The sequence below is a fragment of the Triturus cristatus genome, chromosome 1_2 (assembly GCF_964204655.1).
Source record: "Triturus cristatus chromosome 1_2, aTriCri1.1, whole genome shotgun sequence".
Classification (NCBI taxonomy): Eukaryota; Metazoa; Chordata; class Amphibia; order Caudata; family Salamandridae; genus Triturus; species Triturus cristatus.
In genome coordinates this window covers 238,722,634-238,745,978 of record NC_140580.1, presented here as the reverse complement: position 1 = coordinate 238,745,978, position 23,345 = coordinate 238,722,634, and the positions used below count along the sequence as shown (strand labels likewise).

The 23,345-nt window shown below is 45.0% G+C and overlaps 1 protein-coding gene across 6 annotated transcripts in view; it reads left to right on the top strand.

Moving 5' to 3' along the window:
- Nucleotides 1-218: 218 nt before the first annotated feature.
- SIRT1 (sirtuin 1) overlaps nucleotides 219-23,345 on the top strand; it is a 647,146-nt gene continuing 624,019 nt past the window's right edge. For 3 of the 6 annotated variants that reach the window (XM_085603542.1, XM_085603539.1, XM_085603540.1), the window contains exon 1: nucleotides 220-523. In XM_085603542.1, the coding sequence (XP_085459668.1) occupies nucleotides 223-523 (301 nt within the window). In that variant the 5' untranslated portion in view covers nucleotides 220-222. Of the gene's footprint in view, nucleotides 524-23,345 lie in introns of all 6 variants that reach the window. The other 3 variants (XM_085603543.1, XM_085603538.1, XM_085603544.1) reach the window with 2 other exon arrangements.

Below are 23,345 nucleotides of genomic sequence, written 5' to 3'. Positions count from 1 at the left end.
AAAATGTATGAAAAACACACTTTGACAATGCCCCTAGTGGCTTTGAGAGTGCTTGTCTCAGTCTCACCCCCCACCCCGCAAAGGTGAGGAGTCTCACCACGAGACTACTATGAACAGAAGCCCGGCTTAGCTAGCACGAGTCACGTGATGACTTTGTTGCTGTCTACGTCACGGTGCCGCCTATGGGGCGTTTCTTAGTGGCGGAAGGAGCATCACGTGACCATGTTTAAATCTCACCCTGGTTCGCTATTTAGTTGTGGGGACTGGTGGCTGCAAATGGCGGATGAGCAGCACGGCCCCCACCAGCAGAGCAGCCCCGAGAAGGGCCTCCCGGGTAGCGGGGAGCCCGTGGCTAAGAGGTCCCGAGCAGATCTGGTCATTAGGCGTGTTGAGGAATCTTCGGGAGGTATAGGTGCATGTTTGTCACGCCGGGTGCAGGCGAGCGAGGTTCCTGACAGGGGCACGTCCGCCATCCAGCACACAGAGCCATCGGAGGAGGTCGGCCAGGGCCCTGAGCATAGAGGTGAGCAGGATAGTAAATCTGTTCAAGTTTACTCCTTTTTCCATGTCTTAAGTTTTTTATTTACACGGCTGTACTTGTCGGTGTATACGTCACGTGTACTATAATCACGTGAACTTGTGTTCATGCGTACCTTTGCAAACCTGCCAATGCTAAGTCTCCTGAGGTGTGGTAGTACAGGGCTTATAAACGGAACCGTTCTGGCCAGATCACAGGCCCGGCAGTAGATAAAACTGACTTTGAAACGTGTCTTTACTTGGCCCCATTTTTATATACTTAATTTTACAGGCATAAATATTGACCGATTTCTCAAGGGCCTGTAAAAACTCCTAAGGACGTAAGCCATTTATCCCCTATTTACCTTTCCCACGTTCTGTTTCATCCTGCATTTCCTACACGTTTTTGCTTTTTTGCAGGTGTAGTTCTTTTCCTTCAACTTAAGACACTTGCACAGCGCGTGAGTTGAGAGTGAATGGATATTCGTGTAAGGGCCTCGATTGAGAGCTCTGAAGTTGAGGTTTAAGGTAGTGCGAGTCTCTCACGGTACATGTTAGTGGTTCATTAGGAACGTCATACTACACCACCTTCATCCATCGGCTCCTCTGTAGAGCATACAGAGCAATGGTCACGGTTGGGCAAATGTGACTACCATTTTATGTGAGCGTATTGCAGAGGTGCGCAGCTGTCAACATATTGACAGCCCCAAAGGAAAAGAAAAGGTTGTGTCTATATGATGGGAGGGCATGGTGAGGAGGTTGTAACTTAAGAAAGTACTTGAGGAAGGGGATGACATGAGATGCAGATAGAGAATGTATTAAAGCTGTTGGTCGCCAAAGGGCATAAGGTACTGACAGAATGTGAGATTACAAAAGAAAGTGATTTGTATGGGAGAACGGGAGTGAAAAATAATACCTCGTTGTTACTCATTTATGCAAAGAGTGCATGGATATACTGCCTGTAACATAGAGGTTGGAGACGTGCTTGTTCCTTAAACTTAGATGCTAAGGACAGTTGGGGCACGATGCCTGACGTTTGAAGATATTACCGGTGAATCCACCACCTATCTCTCCATGAATCGCAGGGTTTGCATAATTTTCTTTACACTTTAAATGACTTCACTTTCACAGCAGTAGTCTGTTCAAGATCCTTAAGAAAGTCACAACACTACAGGTCAATGGCCGAAACATGTCAATCTGAGCACAATACGACATGATCTTATGTTGTATATCCTGTTTTTAATCCTAGCACAAGGTAGCCAGAATAAAATGATGAGGTAAACCCTGTAGCTAGTTTTACACCGTTTCACTTCCAGCACTGCACTCCTCATATCATAGTTAACCACTTCGGTGCTCATGACGAGCCCAGCTCGCCATACCCGCCGTGGCCCGCCCATGCGTGGTTGATTCCCTGCCTGTGCGGGAGAATCAATCAGTGGGTGGGGTCGTGACGAGCTCCGCTTGTCATGAGCACAGCTCCACTGTGCCTCATGACGAGCTGGGCTCGTCACGAGCACAGCGCTGCTGCCCCCCCCCCTGCGCTGCGGGGGAATTACCCCTGCGGGGGAATTACCCCCGCGTGGAAGGGGTTAACTCACATAGTAATAACCCCTCCCGCATAAAACATCCTTGAGCTCCTCCCTCGCAGCGAGAGGGTTGTAACCCACATCATGACTAGGCTTCATGATGCGAGGAGGACTCCCAATGAGGAAGCATGCCACCTCTGCTGGGTGAAGGAATCCGTCCTTTAAATGGATGCCTTCTTCGTAATCGGCACCCTTTTTCCCCCCCAGGTATTTGTTATAGACCCGAGGGTCCTTTTTTTTTTTTTCCTTTTTTTTTTTTTTTCTTTCTTTTTTTTACTCCTTTATATGAGCCTGCTAACTCAGTGGCCTAGCTAATAAGTGTGGTTGTTTTAAGTACATTTTGATTGTTGTGTGTCATGTTTGTATATAACCAATAACTCACAGAGGCACAACATACTGGCAAGTACCACACTGTGTGAAGCAGAAGATTTTAGTTTGCATGCTTTAAGCCCCAACCTTAATTACATATGCCACATCTCTTGGAATGGATTCCTAGTTAGGCATAGTTGACCAAGTCCATGTTTGAAATACCGCCCCATTTTTTTTTTTTTTTTCTTCATCCCTCTTAAAGAACTGGGCAGGAGGACCATGATTCGAAGTAAGAGACTAGATGACAGGACTTTGCTTCCTGTTCAATACTGCTTTTTATGTGTGACTATTTGAATGAATATTGCCTAATCGTAGGTCCTTTCTTAGTATAATTTAGTAGGCGACCTCATTGCAGAATAATGTATTGAGAGAAAGTGATAAGGCTTAAGGCTAGGGCTAGTTTGCTTCTGTGTAGCCTATAGTTTCTATAAAGACTTTAGGCAGTGTTAAGCTTTTCTTATGGATACTTCCAACTACAGGTTGCTCACCATAAGAATATCGCCCAGGTGTAGTTGATAGCCAGAGAATTGTTTCAGCAATGCTCCAGCGTTCCAATAGGAGGTGCCATGTGGCTCTACGCTGACTCCATCCAACCCCGTAAGCGACAATGCAGAGCCACATACAAGAGCAGCATCTTCACGCTGTCGTCAGTTCCTTTCTTTCTGCACCCTTTGTTGATCTGGAGCTCTGCTTCAGTTTTCCAGTGACTTCTAAACCATGTCACAGTGTACCCAGTACAATGACAATGTCTCCCCCCAAAAACAGGATTTAAGGTGTTCTGCCACTGCAGTATCCTGATGTCTGTCACAGACGCACATGACTTGTGCAATGAATGTACCCTCATGGTCCCGAAGGTGATTCTGGAGGTGGAACTCTGTCAAAGCACATAAGAGATCCTCGACCATCACAGCAAATTGCTGGCTTCAAGAATGCCATACTGCAGCTCCTTCATACACTTATAGCTCCAACTCATTCGCATTCAGGCTCATTGAAATATGAGGGGCTCTATTTGGACTTCACCCTCTTGTGGGACCCATTTCTGGGGGTTTTCCGATACTGTATCTTGCTTCCACTCTCGTCCCAGGGTCCATTCTTGTGGCAGCTCTGCTGGCACCTGCCTGGGACTTTATTTCGATGACTATCTCTGACCCATCACTGGCTTGCTCCAGGCCTTTTTCGCATAATGAGATAACAAACGCACAATCTCTGTTTGCGTCCAGACTATGATCTTCCATTTTTTTGCATCTGCACCATCACAAGCTAAATACCTTGTTTGGCTCTGGCACGGTCCTAGGTATGCAAAGTGTTCTATATCCAACTGACGAGCAGAACAACCTGCTCTTCCCTCCTATACTGATGATGGGTTGTGTCTGGATTTACAGAATGCAAGTGTTCTGCACATTTCCCAATGACTGAGCTAGACTGGCCGACTGGCCTCCAGGCCCACCAAAGGAATAAAGAGCCTCTTTCGCATTTGTGTGAAGGGTACTACAACATCTTGATTTTCAGTTGCTTATAGGTGTAGCCAAAGCAGATGTTTTAACTGTGATCCTTCAAACAGCGATCCTTCAAACAGCTGCATCTTTTTCTGTGCCTCTTTTGCCATTCAACAGTTCTTTTAACCACATCCTTATAGTCGCTGCCTCCATGTCGTGCTCAAGCTACCCATTCAGTCAAACTGTTGCAATGTGACCTATGCCAGCTCCTATTAATTTATTAACGGTTTGTGCCCTCTGGGCAGGTACACCCATGGTTCATGCGACATAGAAGCAAAATCTTGGAGGCTGTCCCTGAACATCTCCAGGGCCAAGAGGCAATGAAGTAATTTTACGTGCTGGTTTGAAGTGATAATTACTTAGTTATTATCATCTTATTATTTCTTTGTTGCAGCAACTTTGCGGGCGGGGTTGCTCTGCTGACAGGGGAGGGGAGGAGTGGTTTGCCCTCCCTAAAGTGCGCATGAATGTTCCCCATGCAGGCTTCATTACAGCGTGCATGGAGAACAAGCCCAACCTCCCATTCTTTGGCTGAGTGCTGATCCACAATTCTCAGACAAATCACACCGCTGCATTGCAGCGTTGTGATTGGCTATCGGGAGGCTGAGAGCTGGGGGCATCCTGCTTCCTGCCCTGTAAGTGGGTAAGAGGACCGAGAGGAGGTGATAGCGGGCGGCAGACCATTTAGTGTCTAATTATTTTGTATCCTTTCCCCCTTCCCCCCCCCCCCCCCCCCCCCCACCTCCTTCAAATACCCTCTGCCACTGGTAGCAGGTAGTGTCCCTGTTGGCCGCAGTCATTACAAACGCCACCAAAGCTCTGGTTTCCCGTTTTACCTTCCATTCATCCTTTATTCTCCGGATTGGCATTTTTTTGGGGGGGGGGGGGGTTTGTGTGTGTGTGTGATAAAAGAAAATTCCCACAGCCTAAGCTAATTTGTCCTTCATACGTCTCTAGTAGATCTTAATTCTGGAGTAATCCCAAATTGTATAAATAAAGGGTCATATAGTGTTTTTGTTGCATATATAGTCAGTAATTTGTCACCTACCCATGTACCAGAGCCTCTCTGAGTTACAGTAAATCCAATGTAAGTATATAAACTGTATTAATTAGAGATGGGATGAAATTGCCATCGAGTTTAAGGCCATTTGGGCCTCTGTCCACTCTCCTTCTAACTCTCCAAGGCCTTGTTCACAACACAATCATAAAGTTGTAAATGGATCTGAAATGGTAAGTATATTATGTTAGCAATTTTTATAAAGCGACTGGTTACTTCAATTCGGAGTGTTGCCGCGCTGGTTTCCAACTGAGAGCCAGGTGAAAAAGGCCTGCCAGGTACAGATTACTGACCTAACATTTGTCTCAAGAACCAAGTTTTTCCTGAATAGGATTTCCGAGGATTCCAGCATGACTAAGACTTCTGTCTTACTCTCATCGACAGAGAGACGCAATGACTCTGAGGCAAATAGAAGGGCAGATTCCATACTAAAAAGCGGTCTAAAACCAAACTGGATCTCGTGAAGTAGTTCCTTTTCTTCAACTAAATCAATCAGCTGCTGGTCGACAAACTTTTCGGCAACCTTAACAAAGAAGGGTAATAAAGAAATGGGTCTGAGGCTCTCTGGCTTGGAAGGATCTAAAGAGGGTTTCTTAGAAAGGCCCTACAATGGCGTGATTCCAGTCTAATGGTACGCACCCAGGAGACGATGACAAACTTACGAGGTTACACAGCAGGAGGGGCAATGTCCTCCATACCTCATTCCAGTATAATAGGAGAGGCTGGGTCAAGTGGACATCCAGATTTCTATTTAGAGAGTAGAGCAGAAGTCTCAGCCACCAATACAGTATTTAAGCTAAGAAGACCTCCAGAGGGGGTAGATGGTAGTTCTAGTTTAGAGAACTGGAAATTCCTGGCGCTTTCTGGAAAGGAAGTATAGATGGTATCTATTTTTTTCTCTAAAGTAACGCACAACCTGATCACAGTAAAAGGAAGAAGGGGAAAGTGCCACCGAAACTTGTTACAAGGAAGTCAACGACTTAACAGTCTGAAAGAGCTACTTAGAGGAGTTTTTTTTTTGACCGCTCAGTCTTCTGAGCAGAAAAGTTGGCTTGAGTGCTCCTCAATCATTTGATATTTTTTTGAAGCATTGATGGGTATTTTTATCATCTATATTATCGTTTTGACGCTAAAGGCATTCACTGTTTGCAAGCTTTTTTCAAGGCCGAGAGTTCCTCGGAAAACCTTTATGCAGTAGCTTTGGAGCGTGTTCTGATAATGTATTTCATAGGAGCTAAAGAATCCAGAGCATTGTTAATCCAAGCTACTGCTTTCTGATTGGCAATATGAGGACAGGCACTACATTATGGAGTTTCATCATTTAAGACTGCGGTAAAGGCTGATGGAATGATAAAGAACATTTACGCGCTCTACTGGCATGGGATTTGTTGGTCATAGTGGCCAAGGAGATACCTGAAATTTGGAAGAGAATAACATATAGTGATCTGACCATGCAATATGGATGGGAGAGGCAACCTCCACCAACGTAAAGGGTGAGAAATTTGAATCAAGACTATGACCATGGGTATGGGTGGGAGCTTGCAATAGCTGGTAGAAATTTAACGGCTCAAGGTCTTCATCCAGACTAGCTGCTGACTCTCCACTAGTAATCTTAACTCTGAGGCTGCAGCGCAAATGTAGTTTAAAAATCACTGCGAGCCCACTGCCCTTTTGGTTCGGTTGGTCGAGTCTCAGAATGGTGTAGTCTTGAGGTATAGCGTCAAGAATGTCCGGTGCTGATTGGGCATTAAGCCATGTTTCAACCAGGATTAGAGCAGCTAGCTGATGCGAGATTAAGTCTGCAATCTCATACTTAAGTTTTGCAGTGATAGTTGAGCAGCAGTTGCAGCCGAAGCTAAGGACGGGAGGACGCCGGCTCCCGGCCCCCTGTTCCCTGCTCACACGCTAACGGCCACCTGTGTTAGCCAAGGCCGGAGACGAGGAAGCCGCCGGCCCCCCTGCCCCCCTGCTCCTTGCTCCCTGCTCCTGCTCTAGCTCCTGTGCCCGCTAACCGGCCAAACGGCCTCCTGCTTCACCTCTGCTGCTCTGGTTCAAACCCCGCTTTCATTAGCGGTCTGCGGCGGGGTGGGGGGGCCGCACGGGCTACAGACGGTGGTAGCAGTAGCGGCGGGAGTAGTGGTAGCGTCGCTGAGTGTTGAGCAGTGTCGAGCCTTGGGGAGGAGAAGCAGGCTTTCCGGCTTGCTGGCTCACCGGCGGGGGGAGAGGCAGGTGCAGACGGAGTGCAGGCTGAGTGTGCGGAGCGCGGACAGCGAAAAACAGTTTGAGGCTCCTGAACTCCTGAGTATGGCCCTGATCTTTTGAGTCCACCGGCACTAGCTGAGGTGTGCACTGAGGAGAGAAGAGGAAAACAGAGGTGAGCAGTGAGAGCTGGAGTCCACCCCTCGCTCTGAAACAACTGCAATAACGGTACCTTACCTTGCCTTTTACACCACCCAGCAGAAGCTGCAGAATAGTGCGTATTACAGAAGCTGCAACCAATCAATTGTTGGGAAACAACTGCCTTAAGTTAAGTTCCAGTCATTGACCCCCTTCTTGGCACTGCAGTAAACTGGTGAGTGTGGTGAACGGAAGCCGCAAGTTCCTTCCAGAAGCAGCATCACGCTACACAAGCGACAACCAACTGTGACTGTGATAAGTGACCGGTGAGGCTGGCAAGTCTGACGTGGCCATTCTCTAAATCTAACCCAAAATTTGTATTAGATACCAACTGTTGGAGTACGATATAGTTGGAGCAACCAAAGGGTAACATGAGGTCCGGCCCGAGGAGGCACAACGGTTAAAGGGGTTACAAAGAAGCAGAAGCGAACCTCTAAGATGCTCGAGGGCACAAGGGATGAACCACCACCCAAAACCAGGCCTGCAACACAGAAGGACTGCTCCCTAATTGAAATAACCGCAGATGTAAATATTTCAAGGATACAAAAGAGCAGACCGCCTTCAAATTCGGAAACAACCAAAAAACTGCCAAACCTAGTTCCAACGAAAAATCTACACAATGTTGCTTTTTAAAGAATGCATGGGACACTCTTCTTTCAAACGTGAGAGAAGTACCAGGCCTTCAATCGCCTCTTCAGCCAGTACAGCCAATACAACCGTTAACATTTACTGGCGCTCCGAGAATTACTCACAAAAAGAGAAGTCCTAGCATGACTATTATGACAGCCATCAGCTCATTACAAGTAACATCAACTCCACAATGTAATAAAACTCGGATGACGTATGATACTATTACCACCGGCAAGGAACTGACAATTGACACTGATTTAATCCAAGTACATAGATCAAACTAAGCATCAGAAACGTCTTCAGATGATCTAGAAGAAAAGCAAATAAACCTCTGACACAGTTGGGGCCAGCGGATCAACACAAAACAAAAATATAATTGGTAACTGTGGCACAATTTATGTACAAATGATCTGCGAAGCCCAGAGTCAAAATCTCACTCTAATAACAAATTTAACCAAATAAGGCTAAGGGAGGAACGGAAAGGAATAGAAATTTCTTTGGCAGCTCCAATGCCATTTCTACTCCAGAACGAACAAGCGACATATTACAACACTAAATGCAGGGGGGTGGGGGGAAGAAAATCAGTATATGCCAGCAAATGATTCAGTAGAAGTGACAGAAGTCTCTTCATACCTGGGAAAGGAAGAGTGGGGAGATCTTATACCCAACAACATTGGGGGGGGGATGTAAAGGAGACCAAAATGTGACAACGAATCCAGTAAGCCAGGAGGGGTCACTAAAAAATACAAATCGGGGAAGTGCTTGGCCTAGTTTGCTAAAAACAATGCAACTCTTGGTAGAAGTCCTCCATTACCAATCCGACAAAATGGACACCCAACTGACGCTATTAGATACCTTGGCTGTCTTTGTGGTTGCCATCGACGGGAAGTTGGGTACATTAAACACACTTGTACAAAACTAGTACGACCATTCGCAAGGTGTAAATTTGAGTTGTGGATGTGGTCCAATTATTGATAAACTGACCACACTCCCAGCAATGCTAAATGACTTGTGCACTCAAATTGAAAAGTCCCCGCAGGGCCCAGATAAGCAATCTTTTGAGGTCCTCCCGGAAAGTGAAACATACGATCCGACAAACACAGTACTAATTAAAGCCAACAAAAAGGGATGCCTTGGGATAAAGGACTCCCAGGCTCATACGATTAAAGAACAAGAGGCCAGAGAAACCAAAACATCAGATGGCCAAATGCCTGAAGCCTTACTGGAGGATAATGTAGATAAACAAAATGAATGCAAAACAAAGGGAGCAAAAAAACAGAAAGGCCAAAATCAAAAAATACATCGCAACCATAAAGGATTCAAGCGTCTTTTTGGGATGTCATCGCCATCAGTACAAAGCGAACTTAAGCCTGGGAATGACATTAGCTTAGCAGGGACCCTCTGAACGAAATACAGTAACTGCCACAGTAATAAAGCAGTCCGTCAGCAGAGTGAAGGGAGCAACTGAGAAAATGCAAGTCCTTGGGAATACTAAGAAAGAAGTAGTAGAAGCCTCGCATCAGGTAGGGACTAGCTTGACTCCCCAGCCAACTAAACAAGCATTAGCATAGCCAATGGGTCTCGCCTTTGGGACCTTAGAAGTATTTAGCCATGCAGTATATTATCTCGGTTGCTATAACATCTACTGTTCTTTAATGGGGAAGCTTTGACACTGGTAGCATATTATTGCACTGCATTGAGAAGTACTTACTTGAAGTGGTTTTATTTGTTTATTTTTGTGCCCTTGGTTGTCGGAACTCACATATCTATAAGTGCTTTTATATGTGATAATGACGAAACAAAAGTTTTAGTAAGCAAACCGGGAATGGGTGTAGGCATGAGCAGTTGGGAGATTCAATGATGTAGAGAGAAAGGCGGCTTTGAAAGAGTTAGCTAGTGAAGTAGGAATAAAAAAAGCTTGAGAGGATTACGGGAATGGAGAAGAGTGAGCTAGCACAGTAAGTGAAAAAGCAAGTTAGAGAAAGGGAAGAGAGGCAGAGACCAAAAGAATAAGCAAATAAATAAGGAGAAGAGGACGAGAGAGAAGGAAGGAGATGTACTAGGAGGGATGGGATGGCATTTAGGAAGAGAGGAAAATGTGGTAAAGCAAAAGACAAAGTGATAAATGGACATGGAGAGGGTGAGCTATGTTTACAGTGATGAAATTAAAAAGTAGAAAACAAAGGGAGTGAGACTGATGGGGGTGGGGGGGGGAGAAGCACGAGGAAAACAAGGGTGGGCAGTATTGAATCGGAAGGGGAGATAAAAACCGAGCAAGCTAGAGAAACAAACATCGAGTATGAGGGTGCACTGATGGTCCTGTACTTCGGATAGAGTTTAAGATTGCTCCCAGCTGGTAGGGTCGGGATAGCAGCAGGACAGAGAGCAAATTAAAAACAGAAGCCTGCCTAACTTAAAATATAACCATAAAGTTGTTCCAAAGGTGCTTCTTTACAAATAATTGCCATACTTACCGGTCCATTGAAGTGGGCCCTCCTTTTAAAAGAAACAAGAGTGAAGTAAAATAAACCATGATTTGGTGACAAAATTGGTAATGAAATTGCACAAATAAAGTGACCATCTGCATCTGTCCCAACATCAGCCCCAGAAACCGACTCAAAAATAGCTTTGGAACGTAGAACCTAGATATTATGAACACGCCACAGCCCAAAGGAAAAATATACTAAAGTGTCCCCAGAGACTGCTCAAGATAATGAATGTAATCCAAACTCTATAAAGAATGCTATAACAGTTAGTGTGCAGTTGTAGTAAAATTATATAGCATTGACAGCAATAAAGATGACATGTTTTTGAAACCACAAAGAACCTATTTACGAACATGTTAGTTTGTAGAGCTATGCTGCTGATGAATCCTACCTAGCCGTGTTGGAGACAGAAGGGAAGAAAAGGAGAGAATGTTGGCAGATAAAGAGTGAGCAAGATGATGGGGAGGTAGCGGAAGAGCTGTTGGAAAGAACAAGCAAATGGGAGTGAATGCCCAAAGTAAACCCAACACACCGATTGATAAAACCTCAGGTGGAGCTCACAAGCCACTTTACCTTGGGAAAACATGATGGCTGCAGTATGATGGGAAACGAAAATGGACGGGCAGTTCTACAATCGATTTTAAACCACGTTTGGTGGAGAGTGGCCGACATCTTTGAATCTTGTGCTGCCATTTCTTCCTTACTGTAATATTATTTCAATAGTATGTAAAGAGTCAGTTACCAGTTTGAAGTAACATTGTGAGCATGTTAAATGTTAAAAAATAATCATTTAAAAAATGTTCTTGTCTGCTTTTAATCATTATGGAAGGGCGTTGCCGGCATTCTCAATTTTCAAAATAAAACAGCAGCAGCCTAGGATCATAATGCATGTGCCAAACAAAGAGCAAGTAGCAACACTGAGAAACCATACAAGGGAAATGATGGTTCCAAAGTACAGCACATTTAAAACCAGGCTTATACTGCCTGCGGTTTATACTGTGAAACTGCAGGAGGACCACCCACCACTGTGATTTAATAAAAAAAAAAAAAAACTGAGATCTACCAGCCAGCCACTACATATCAGCTCGGAGATATAATTTGCTTCAGGATCATGTTCTCTAGTCCTGAACCCCTAATCTGTTCGACCTTTAATGGAGCTGCATGAAAAAAAGGTCATTTCGGAATTTAAAGAACATGTAAAAAAAAAAACAAAAAAAAAAACTTGTAATTAAAACTGAAGATCGTGAGTTCTCCAACCACATGCTCCAAGAAGAACCGCTTTCTCCCTAATTTCAGTAATTTAGCGAAAGCTCCTGTGGAGTGTTCAGGAAGCTGAGAAAACAAGCAGGCTCAAAGTCCGCAGTGCCTGCACACATGGAGCTGCTCCCGTCTGCCCCCCCCCCCCCCCCCCTCGGCACCTACAAGGCTTCTTCTCCTGCTGTTGGAGTTCATGGTGCAGGCTCTGTGGGAAAGGCTGCAGCCGATTCCGTCGTGCTGGTAAATGCAACTCTGAGCTGAGGAGCCGGGAGGTGGGGCTACAGCAGTGTGTGCACTTTCTAAGTAAAGTAGGCGGGGCCACCACTCGTACCAACAAGTATTTCCTGTGGCTGCCAACATCTATATTTTTTTTTTTTTTTTTTTTTTTAAAGGGGCGCACCACACATGCATGTGGCTAAAAAATGATGCAGGTGCTTTTTTCTTCTTATTAACTACTGATCCGAGATGGATCGGTAACTAAAGACCAAATAAAACTCACAAAAGCATTTTTTTTTAAGTGAGAAGGCTGCTGGGGGAAACTGAACCAATTGGCGTGCTGAAGCAAAGTGGGGTGCTGAAGCAAAGTGGGGTATGTGGAAGCGACACCCGGGATGAATGTAGATTAGGTTACAGTTGCTAGGAAAAGGAAGACAAACAAGAGAGCCGTGCATGGCATTGCAATCGTGTGTTTGCTGGCTTGGGAGTGGTGCGTGCGCGCGCAGGCTGCTTTGTTTTGAAGCACATACTTGTGCTTGTGGCGCGCTCCTGCTCGCTCCCGCAAGGTGTATGCCGCCACAAGCCCGAGTATGTGCGTCGATAAAGAGCAGAGCGACGGCTAAAGGTCTCCTTAGTAGCGCATGCACGCTGCGTAGGCGAGACATTTAAAAAAAAAAAGGAAAAACACAATTTGAGCGTATGCAGAACCAATCACTAAAGAGGGATACCACGATCTGTTCTATTGTCAATAAAATAAAAATTGGTGAACGAACTTCGGCAACCAGGCCTGAGAATGAAAACTACCAACTTATACTGTCTAAGATGCCAGTAAAAACAACAAGGATTAATCTTAAAGAGAACTTCATCTATACATATAAGGGTGAACCAGAGAGATGAAACCCATGCACCCGTAAAAGAATTGGGGACCAAGCTAGATGCCCCCTGGCACGTAGAGGATGGCCAAATGTTTAACCTAAAAGGACAACTAACAATCGTCAAAAAGAGAGAGATGAAGTAGCATCTTCCACAAATAAGGCAACACTGTCAGTAATAAAAGGATATGAATCCACACAAATGAGCCAAATCAATAAAAAGATCAGGAGCCCAGAAGATGTAAGAAACGTAACCAACACTATATGGCTCAGTCCGGATTATATCTCGAAAGGCAGGCATGACATACTGAATAGAGGCAATATTTTACGGCTGCTTTCTCACATTCCCTCCCTAAAAAATGTGACCACTTTGGATATGGCTTCAATTGCATTCACAGCTGATGACGGAACACGCGGCGATAAAACTAAAGCAACATGGACAACATCATTAATTGCACACAAAATACTTGGAGGCTCAAACGTTCAAAAACTGGGGGATAACAATAACTCCTTATACAAAACCAAGATACCTGGAATTATTAATTCCAGTAGCAACAGAGGGAGCACAGGTTTCTGTAAACAGACACGGAATATCGGTACTTGGAGAAGCAGTGGGGAAAGGTGGAGTACGAAATGCACAACATCTTAGCTTTATTAGAAGTACCCAAGATGGCGCATCATCTCCAACAGGACTAAGTGATCTAAGATGGACCGCTAGAACAATAAACAACCATGCAAATTGACAAACAGGCTCACATTTAAGATCGAGTGAGCATAATCATATAAGAATATGCTCATGGAACGTTAATGGCCTGGCCTCAAATGTCTGATCCAGACTTTGTTAGCTATATAAGATCGTTTGATATTGTGGCATTGCAAGAAACATGGCAAGCAGACCCCACGCACCTTCATGGATTCTTGCGTTTTTTTTTACTGATGCAATAAGGATGGCGAAATATGGTCATCTTCAAGGTGGTCTAGTAACCTATGTGTCAGCCACAAGTGCCCATGTGGTCAAAGAAGTTGGTCCAACTTCTTCCGAGTCAATGGCAGTAAACCTTTCCATCTCGCAACCAGAAACGGGCACGGGGGGAATTAATCTTACCTTGATAAATGCCTATGTCCATCCAAAAAGAAAATAAATGGCAGCAAAAGAATTATGTAAGTTCTTGGAGTGCATACGGGAAATACCATGAACAAGATCTTATGATCACAGGGGACTTTAATCTCAATCATATGGGAATCTCGACAGATGACAAATGTCATTCAAAATTCAGCCTTTGATATACCACTCCAAGGGAAGTTGCAAATATCCAAACAGACCAAACTAGACAAGCAGATATCGGAGGACCTCAAACTCTTCAACGTTGGAGCATTAAATGGAAGATTTACTGGAGACAACCCCCCAGCTACTACATTTCACTCGACTAGAATCAATACTATACTGGATTATACCTTTATTTCATTATCCTTATTTCAACAAATGGTTTCATTTCGGATAGGGGGGAAAAAAGCCAACAGCGACCACTGCCCCCAAGAAATTGCTCTCAACGTCATCAAGCCTAAATTTGAGCTATCCTCTGTGCCTAAAGAGTCAGTTTATACTATCCACTATAAAAGGATCAAGTACTCAGCAGCAACAGACGGAATCATACTAGAAAAGGCTAAGCAGCTTTTCCACGCTAGAACTGGATCTAGCGAAGTTGAGAAATGGGAGCATTTTACTACAACTATGGCAGCTTATTTTACAAGACCTAAGTCACAAGTGCGATTGGGCCGCAGCAGCATGAAACACTTTACACGAGAGCATAAAGAGCAGACCAGGTGCATAAAAAAAAAAAATCAATCTATCATACGATGAGACAACTTCGGTATAATCCTATGGTTATAGTTAAACCTGATCTTTTACGGAAATTGAATGCATTGCTGAAAAAAATAAAATTGGAAGCCAACAGATCTATGGAGGACAACATGTGGGCAAAACTACACGTGGGCAAAACTACACGCGGACACCAAACGGAGTGATGGTGCAAGATTTTGGAAAACCATAAACTACTTCATAAGACCTATGCACAACGGAGTTTCCTCTAATATCACAGAAGTAGAATGGGCAAGCCACCTTAGAAATCATTTTAATCAGGATAGAGATTTTTACTTGGAGACAGAAACTGACAATGTGATAAGAAGTTCTCTCGACAATAAATCACTGACACGGCATAGGAGCACCGGCAATTAAGAAGGTCTTACACCAACCACAAATTAAGGAGTGACAAGTTTACAAAAAACCATTAGGCGCCACATTAAAAAAGGAAGAAAAGGCCCGAACGGAATTCCGCCCATCCTTTATAAACAAGAGGAAAAAGAATGGACTGCAGCGCTCGAGCCACTATTTTTGGAAATAAAACATTTTTAATAGATTGCCCAGCTCCTGGAAGGGCTCAATCATTTCTCCAATTTTTAAATCTGGGGACAAGTCTCTCCCTCAAAACTATCCATTAGTTGCCCTTATGGACAACGAGGCAAAATATTTTGCAGGTATACTTGTGGAAGAACTGCAGTCCTGGGCCACGGAGAAATCTCTAATTCTGGTTAACCAGACCGTTTTTTTTCTAAATCGGTGGGGACAACCACCAACATCTTACCCATGGGCATGCTAATAGATAAGGCTGAAACAACTAAAATACCCATTCACTTTTGTATTCTAGATTATAAGGCGGCTTTCGACCATATAAACCGGAACATTTTATGGTCCAAATTGAAGAGTTGGGGGATACCAAGGCCATTGTTAGACCTGCTGATCAACCTGCACACGGAGACGTGGATCCAGATAAAATTGGGAGCCGGTACACTCCTGTCAAGACGTATACCAACCAACAAGGGTATTAAACAGGGCTGTGTTTTAGCTCCCACACTATTCAACTTGTTTTTAGGGGACCTCATCCCGATCCTCAACAGGTGTCGGTCGCTCTCCTGCACCAAAATTAGGATGGCTATTATTACCGTGTTTTCTCTATGTGGACGATATAGTCTTAATTGGCCATACAAAAGTAGGGCTACAACATCTTGTGAATGCTACACAGGAATATTCGGATGCAAATGAACTGACTAAACCTGGAGAAAACACAGACGATGACAATCTGTAAAAAGGAAAAAGTCATACACCTGGTTTTGGAATAATACTTGTATTGAGGACACATCAGTATATACATATCTAGAGTAAAAATCGACACCAGAGGCCAAGTTTACTGTTCAGAAAACCAGTATTAGAGGTAAAGGCCTTGCCTCGGCAATTTCTTTAAAAGCATTACACCGTAAACTCACTGGCCCGTCTCTCCTGCCTCTGACACAAGTAATACGAGCCAAACTCCTGCCAACAGTAACTTATGCGAGTGAAGTACAGAGAGGCAGAGATGCTAAGATTTTGGACAATACAGTCACAGCTGTGTATAGGATTATTTTTAGCCTGCCCAAACAAACCTCACCGGCTCAAATTAGGCTACATTTGGCGTCCAGAAACGGCTCCTGGCAAGACAGGGGGCATACATAACTGCTTAGGACAAAACGCGAAAAACCAAACAAGGAACCTTTAAATGATTATCTATGGATGGAATTAGAACAACACCCAGCCTCACCAGCCGCTAAGTATCTCAAAAGAAGCCTGACGAATCTTGGCTTATATCAGCTTTGGGATACCCCCACAAGTCATAGAAAGCTTAAAAAAAAAAAAAAAAAAAAAAAAAAAAACTGGTTAGGAAAAAATTCAACCTCTTTCATGGGTTGAAGACAAGGCATCCCTTGTGAAAAGGTCACATGGCTGGATGATCCTGAACTCGTATTCCACACAAGCATCACAGAGCTACCTCGATTTTGGGATATTCAAAAACAACCAAAATGACATTTTTAAAGTATAGGTTGGGCCTATTACCCTGTATCTGGCATTTCCCACACTGGTTAAAGGACAAGGCGGGCTCCCTCTGTCGCTTCTGTGGTACGGTGCCTGAGGACATGCCGCATTTGTTGTGTTTCTGTGACAAACTGTTGGAAGAACGAAAGCATCTGCTAAAATTCAATTTTAACCAACGAGGAATAGGCTCACGAAGACGGGCAGCTTGCCTGCTTCGCACCCCGTGATCCTCAGTTGAACTGTAGTCTTGTGAAGCTTATGAAGGCAGTGGAAAAAAAAAATGCCAAGATTTGATTCTTAATTGTCTTTTAGATAATATCACAATACAAACTATCTATTTCTTATTATGGTCGTCCAAAGAATTGAGATTTTATGATTTTAAATTGAAAGGAAAAATTGACTAGTTGTGTGGGGTGGTTTTTTTTTTTTTTTTTTTTTTTTTTTTTTTTTTCCTTGTAGATGTAATTTTAATGTTTGTAGTGACATACTGTTTTTGCATACAAATGTTTGTATTGCAATGGTTTTGATTCACTATGCAAATAAAAATTACTAGCATACTTCTGTTTAGATAGGGAGCGGGAATTTAATAACTAACATTGAGAATGCAATAGGTCTCGCCTTTTATTAAGTTAAAGCCATTTGCTTTGCTAATGGTATTTGTATTACAAAGCAAATGGCTTTAACTTAATAAAAGGCGAGACCTATTGCATTCTCAATGCGTGTTTCTCTTGCAGTCTGCAGTTTCTTAGTTTTGCTTTTTTAACAGTAGTAAGAAGGCTAAAGCATATTTTTCTTTAAATAATGCTATCTTTACCACAATTTGTATTAAAACATAAGTAGTACATTTTATTTTATGGGCTACTGTAAGTGTTTAGTTTTTAAAAATATTTTTATATTCACTTTTCCATCAAAGTAAGTTTTGTGACATGGCTTTTCATTAGAACTGACTTGTAAGCCTGGTTTCATCAATCTGTTACCGCTTCTTTTGCAAAGTTGATTACGGGTTCTTCACAGGTGTCTGATTATAGGATAACCAATGCAGCTTTCCTTACAGCCCCAGAGCCATAACACTGAGGCAATAAGCGTTTAAAAACATGTTCTGAACACACGGGCTGATGTAAACAGAGAAAGCATCCAAAAGAAGTAACCATGCCAAAAACGGAGCCGTGAGTGACCTCCCAGTGTGGGGGACCTGATCAGTGTTCAGATAGTCCCAGCTTGGCCCCTTCACACTTTGATAGTTAGGGTGGGTGGGGTAATGTTGGGGGCGAGGCGGTCACCCATTCGGATCCGATGTTCTGATCGGGTGATTTATTTTCACAGATTGCGCCAGCCAGGCCTCTTGCCTGAGACCCTGCCCGGGGCGGAAGATTTAATTAGTGACCGATAAACAGAATTGGCTCCCCTCAAAATCTGCAGCCTGGGCCAGGAACAACAAGAATAAAGCATTGTGCCCAACAGCGGCAGGAAGCGGGGTACTTGCTCAAATGTGCCAATTGCAATGTGCTGTCGCACTGCAGATTCCAGCGTATACATGTCAGGGTGCAGTTCCAGTGCGCTATCTGGACCGGAGCTTAGTTCAATAAATCTGTCTCCTTAACAAATGGAGTAAATGTAAACCCCTAGTGGAACAAGTGCGGTCCTCTTTTAATGGTGGATTATGGTGCAAGTGCGACCACCGCTTCCCAATCTGCACACACTTCCTCTGCAGTGTACCCGACTTCAAAGAACCCCTAACGAGCTGCCTTTTGTTTGCATCAAAGAGCCGAGCTAACGACTAACAAGTCAGGTGGACTTCAGAAAGGAGGGGAGGGTTGTGTGCCGGCAGCGCAAATGCATGCAATACATTTAATAACAAGCGCGGTCCTCTTTTAATAACAAAAAAAGGTGGTTACCGACTTGCGGACCGCGCTCACATTGACAAAGAGTGTCTCCCAGATAATAAATAGAGACTGTATAACGCTGCAAGTGAAAGAGCCAATCCCCGTGGGCGGGGCCAAAAGTGGACAGGGTGGTAACCAGGAGGGACTAAGCCTCCTTTACAATGAGAAGCCACCTTTTCCCATGCACTATGACGCAAGCCAATAGGAATCATGGGTGGGGCTTCAGGACCCCTTCCTGAACAATATTGATTTCAAGAAGCTCTCGAATGCAGAGAGCATGCACTCTATCGCCAGCCGAGACCTAAAAGCACTGACTGAAAATTGTACTAGACAGATTGTTCTTGCCTTCCAACTTCCTCGTAGAGGATGTGCCAAAAGAGAAATAACACCACCTGCAGGAGCTAAAACTGGAAGATACATTGATGAATGGTGGCAGTGTTCGTTAATTGCTGGGGCCAATGAAAGTAGCTCCATTTTTGTGTAGCTCTGGACTTCTGGGATGAGGTGTGCAGGGGTCCCGGTCCCTAGCGCTGTCCATGCGCGGACAGCTACAGCTGCGCGTTTCTGCTGTGTCCGTGCAACTGCCATAAATTTATAGCCTGCCTCCAAAAGGGCGTGGCTAGTCTATAACGAGGGGGTACCAAAAGCAGAACTGGAGTCGAAGCGCACCTCTCCAATGAGGAAGGTTCCACTCCCAGAATAGAGCTATCAGGAAAATGAGTAGAAATAAAATAACTGAAAATTAGACATGAGAAAAATAAAACAAAAATACATTAAAAAGCCAGTGGGGCTGACCTAAGTGGGCTGCCAACCGGGACAGGGATCCAGGCACCTGCCAGCGCCTAATACGCTACAAGGAAAGCAAAGGGGGTTTGAGGTTAGTAACCTTCTCCAGAGTTAGGTAGGTGTCACTACACTTGGCAGTGAGAAATCCGGCGCATACGCGCAGCTGCCATAAATGTATAGCCCTCCTTTAAAATGGTGTGGCTAGTCGATTAACAAAGGGGCATTGAAAGCAGAACGGACAACTTGCAGATTTGATTTGAGAGATTACTTCTCTTCCTAGTTGCCCCATTATCACTTTCATTTCTAGGGCTCTGACATCAGAGGTAGACTTGGAATTACTTTTGTAGGATTCGAGTGCATGTCACAGTTGTAGATATCTATAAAATTTGTACTATCTATGTAGGGAGAAGTCTAATAATTGCTGTAGGGGTTGAATGTGACCATTTGCCCAAACCTCGCTCTGCTTCGAAATGACAATTATAATCCAGGCCACCAAACATACCTCTGTTTATTAAAACAAAAAATGCAATTTTTGTATTTTTTTTTTTTATTTGTTTTGGATCATTCGAGAAGTAATTTAGCTTGGGTATATGTACTTGATCCGGGCCGAATTTTTCTGGGTGACTTTTTCAAAAATGGCAGATGGGTTGAAGTGATGTAATATTTCAGGACCCATGAGACCTGTATACTACATTTTGGTGTCAAAAAATAGGTTTCGGGGTCAAGTAGTTTTATAGGGACAGAAAATAACTCCTCAGAGCAACCCTCCTACCATTTTTCAAAATGGCTATAATAGAGGAAGAAAAGACCTATATAGAAATGAAACAGTAGTTTTTAATCCTTTTTATGTATACACCTAACAAATGTTTATGATCTGAATATGAAAAAAACCCCAATGTTTATCTCCTGTCTTAGACACATTTCCAGAGTTCATTTTATGTATTTGTTTCGCCAATCGCTCATGGTATAGTTTTAGAATTTGAACAGTTGAGAAGAGCCTATCGACAGGTACTTCTTTTTGTAGCACAGATTTTGCAAGTATGTGTAAGTTCTGTGAGTAGAGGCTTTAAAAATGTCATGGGTGTAGCACCCCATCAATATCTTCCCAACCAAATTCACATGGATCTTTCTCTACATATGTATGATCCAAAACATTTACACACCTTCTGATCATTCGACCTGTAATAATTAGAAATTCATGGGCATATCTGCAAGGAGTTAACGCCGCCGTAACGCCTATTTTTGACGCTACGGCAGCTTTTTTTCTTTTTTACCGCCGTATTTACAAGTTGCAGCTAACCACAGGCGGGTGTAAGGCACTGATTCAGTGGCGTCCTACAATTGTTGCAGTGAAATCTGATGGATTTCACTGAGCCACTCATATGAGGCTTTGTTCCTAGGGAACGTCCCACCCTGCATACGTCATGCCTGATGCAGGAATAATGTGGCACAAGGCTTCACATGGTCACTCATATGCCTAGATGCGTCACTTTGTAAATACGGCGCATCTTTGTGCAAGAATCACGCTGCAAGTACATCAAGAAAATGATGCACAGGCGGGGTGAAACTGTCACAAGGGGTTCATGAATAAGCCCCCCTGTCTCTTTCTCTTACATTGGCGCACAATGGCTGCCATGCGCCGACGCAGGCACTCTTGCTCCATGGTGCAAGGGTGACTGTGTTGCTGAGTTGATGGATCTCTTCTTGAGACGTCTGCAGGTGGGGCTGGTCTAGTGGAGGGCGGAAGTGAACCAGTTAGCCGCCTTGGAGTGTTGTTTGCCTTGTCTCTTCTTGAGGCGTGCCAGGGTGTCGGCGCAGTTGGAGATCCATCGGTGGAGGTTGCGCGCTGCGGTGTTGGCATCTGTAAGCGTTGGCGGAGTTGTGGTGCTGAGGGAGTTGACAGGAAGTTCTTTGGTGGCCTTGAACCATCTGAGACGGGAGAAGGCAATGATGGGGATGGTGTACTGTGGGCGTGGTTAAGGCATGATGTAAACAATGATGGTCGGTACAGGAGAGTCCTGTGGTGTGGTTGTAGTTGAAATTCCAGCTGGTGGAGAAGATGGGCTCGAGTGTGTGTCAGGCTATGTGGGTTGGTGTGGTGACTAGCTGCTTGAGTCTGATGTTGGTGAGGTTCCCCAGGACGGGGGTGGTGTTCTGGTTGTCCACGTGGAACTTGAGGTCTCCGACTAGGATGTAGTCGGTGGATGGAAGAGCCTGGTGTGCGATGAGGTCTACAATGGCATTGGTGAATGTGGGTTCATGGCAAGGAGGGGCCGGTAGAAGAGGGTGTGGCAGAGGATGGTGTTGGGGTTTGTCCGTATCTGGAAGTGGAGGTGTTCCATGGTCACCGTTGGGTCATTAGAGTGCTCTGTCAATTGTAGTGTGCTTTTTTTTTTTTTTTTTTTTTTTTTTTTTAGACCATGGCAGTGCCTCCTTCTGGGCGGTTGTGGTGGTCCGTGCAGGTGAATTTGTAGCAGTCTTGGATGGTGATGGCGATGTCTGGTCCGGAGCAGAGGTTGGTCCAGGTTTCCATGAAGACGGCGCTGTCTGAAGATGTGTTGTCGAGGGTGTCCCAGATTTCAGTTTTTGTGAAGGGACCATAGCGGAGGTTGCAGTTAAGCCGGTCGGTTGCGCTGTTTCGATAGGTGCAGGGTGCAAGAGAATTCTGCAGTGTTGCTAGATAGCAGACGGTGTAGCGTCCAGAGTTGATAGCAAGGAGTGTATCCTAGCGTGTGGGGTGTCCAAGAGGAAGGGTCCTTGGTGCTGGGCGCAGTCGAAGGGCGGATGGATGCAGACCGGCTTGCCTTTGCCGCACCAGTGGTACGCCCGCTGCACATGGCCGCACAGCAGCTGCTGTTAAGTAGTGCTGCTGGAGGGACTGAGCAGTTGGGAAGTGGGAAAGGACACTGGAGGGGACGGGGTAGCAGGGGTTGTAAATATGAGGCCGGGTCCTGCGTCTTCTGTGCTCCTGCTCTCCTGAGTCTGTTCCAGGAATAGGAAGCAGGCAGCCAGGCTCCCTCCCCTAAGCCAATCACAACACTGCAAAGCGGTGTTTTGATTGTTCTTGAGCGCTTTGACAAGGCTTTCAGCCAGGGGCTGGAGGGGTGGGCATGTACTCCATGCAGGCTGTAATACAGCCTGCATTGTAAACGGGGAAGTGCGCATGACTGTTTTGGGCGGCCCGAGAGGCCCGACCAAACAGTCATTGCGTACTGGAGTGGTCATACCACTCCACTCCTGCCCTGCTCCGTGAGTAGAGCAGCCCCATCCATCCGCCCGCCCGCCCGCCAAGGAAACATAGCATGAATTCATCAGAAAGTTATCATGTAATGTTTCCTCTTCTTGCACTGCTTGACAGCGGTGGGGTGATGCTCTTCTGCCATAGCGGATGAGCCACCACTGGGGGTGCGTCACCCACAGGTACTAGACCTGGGCCCAACTCGACCCCCGTGCCTCCTCCGCTACACTTCCCACCTTCTCCTCACTTGGACATTGACACAGTGGCGCAATCCGCTGCACTCTTAAAATCTGTGACTCAGTCAGCAGGAACCTCAGCCAGGGGGGCTTTTACAAGCCTGGGTACAGCAGTCCCTGCCAAGTCCGATGGGGAATCTCCCAATGCAGGTGATGCAACAGGACCCCCTTGGGCATGAAGTTTCAGCGCTCCTGCCACACAAAATCCTTGCAGCTCAGGGTCCTAACCCTCCACAGCGTCTGGCTAGCGAAGCATCCTCCGGCCTGTGATGCAGAGGCGCATCCACCATTGGTAATCTCCTCCGTGCACCCCGGTGTGGTTGTGGCGCGTGGTATGCAATGCAAACTTCCTCTACTGTTCACAGCTCTGAGGGGCACCAGGCAGTCTTCTCACACAGGTCAGCAATGTGTCTCCT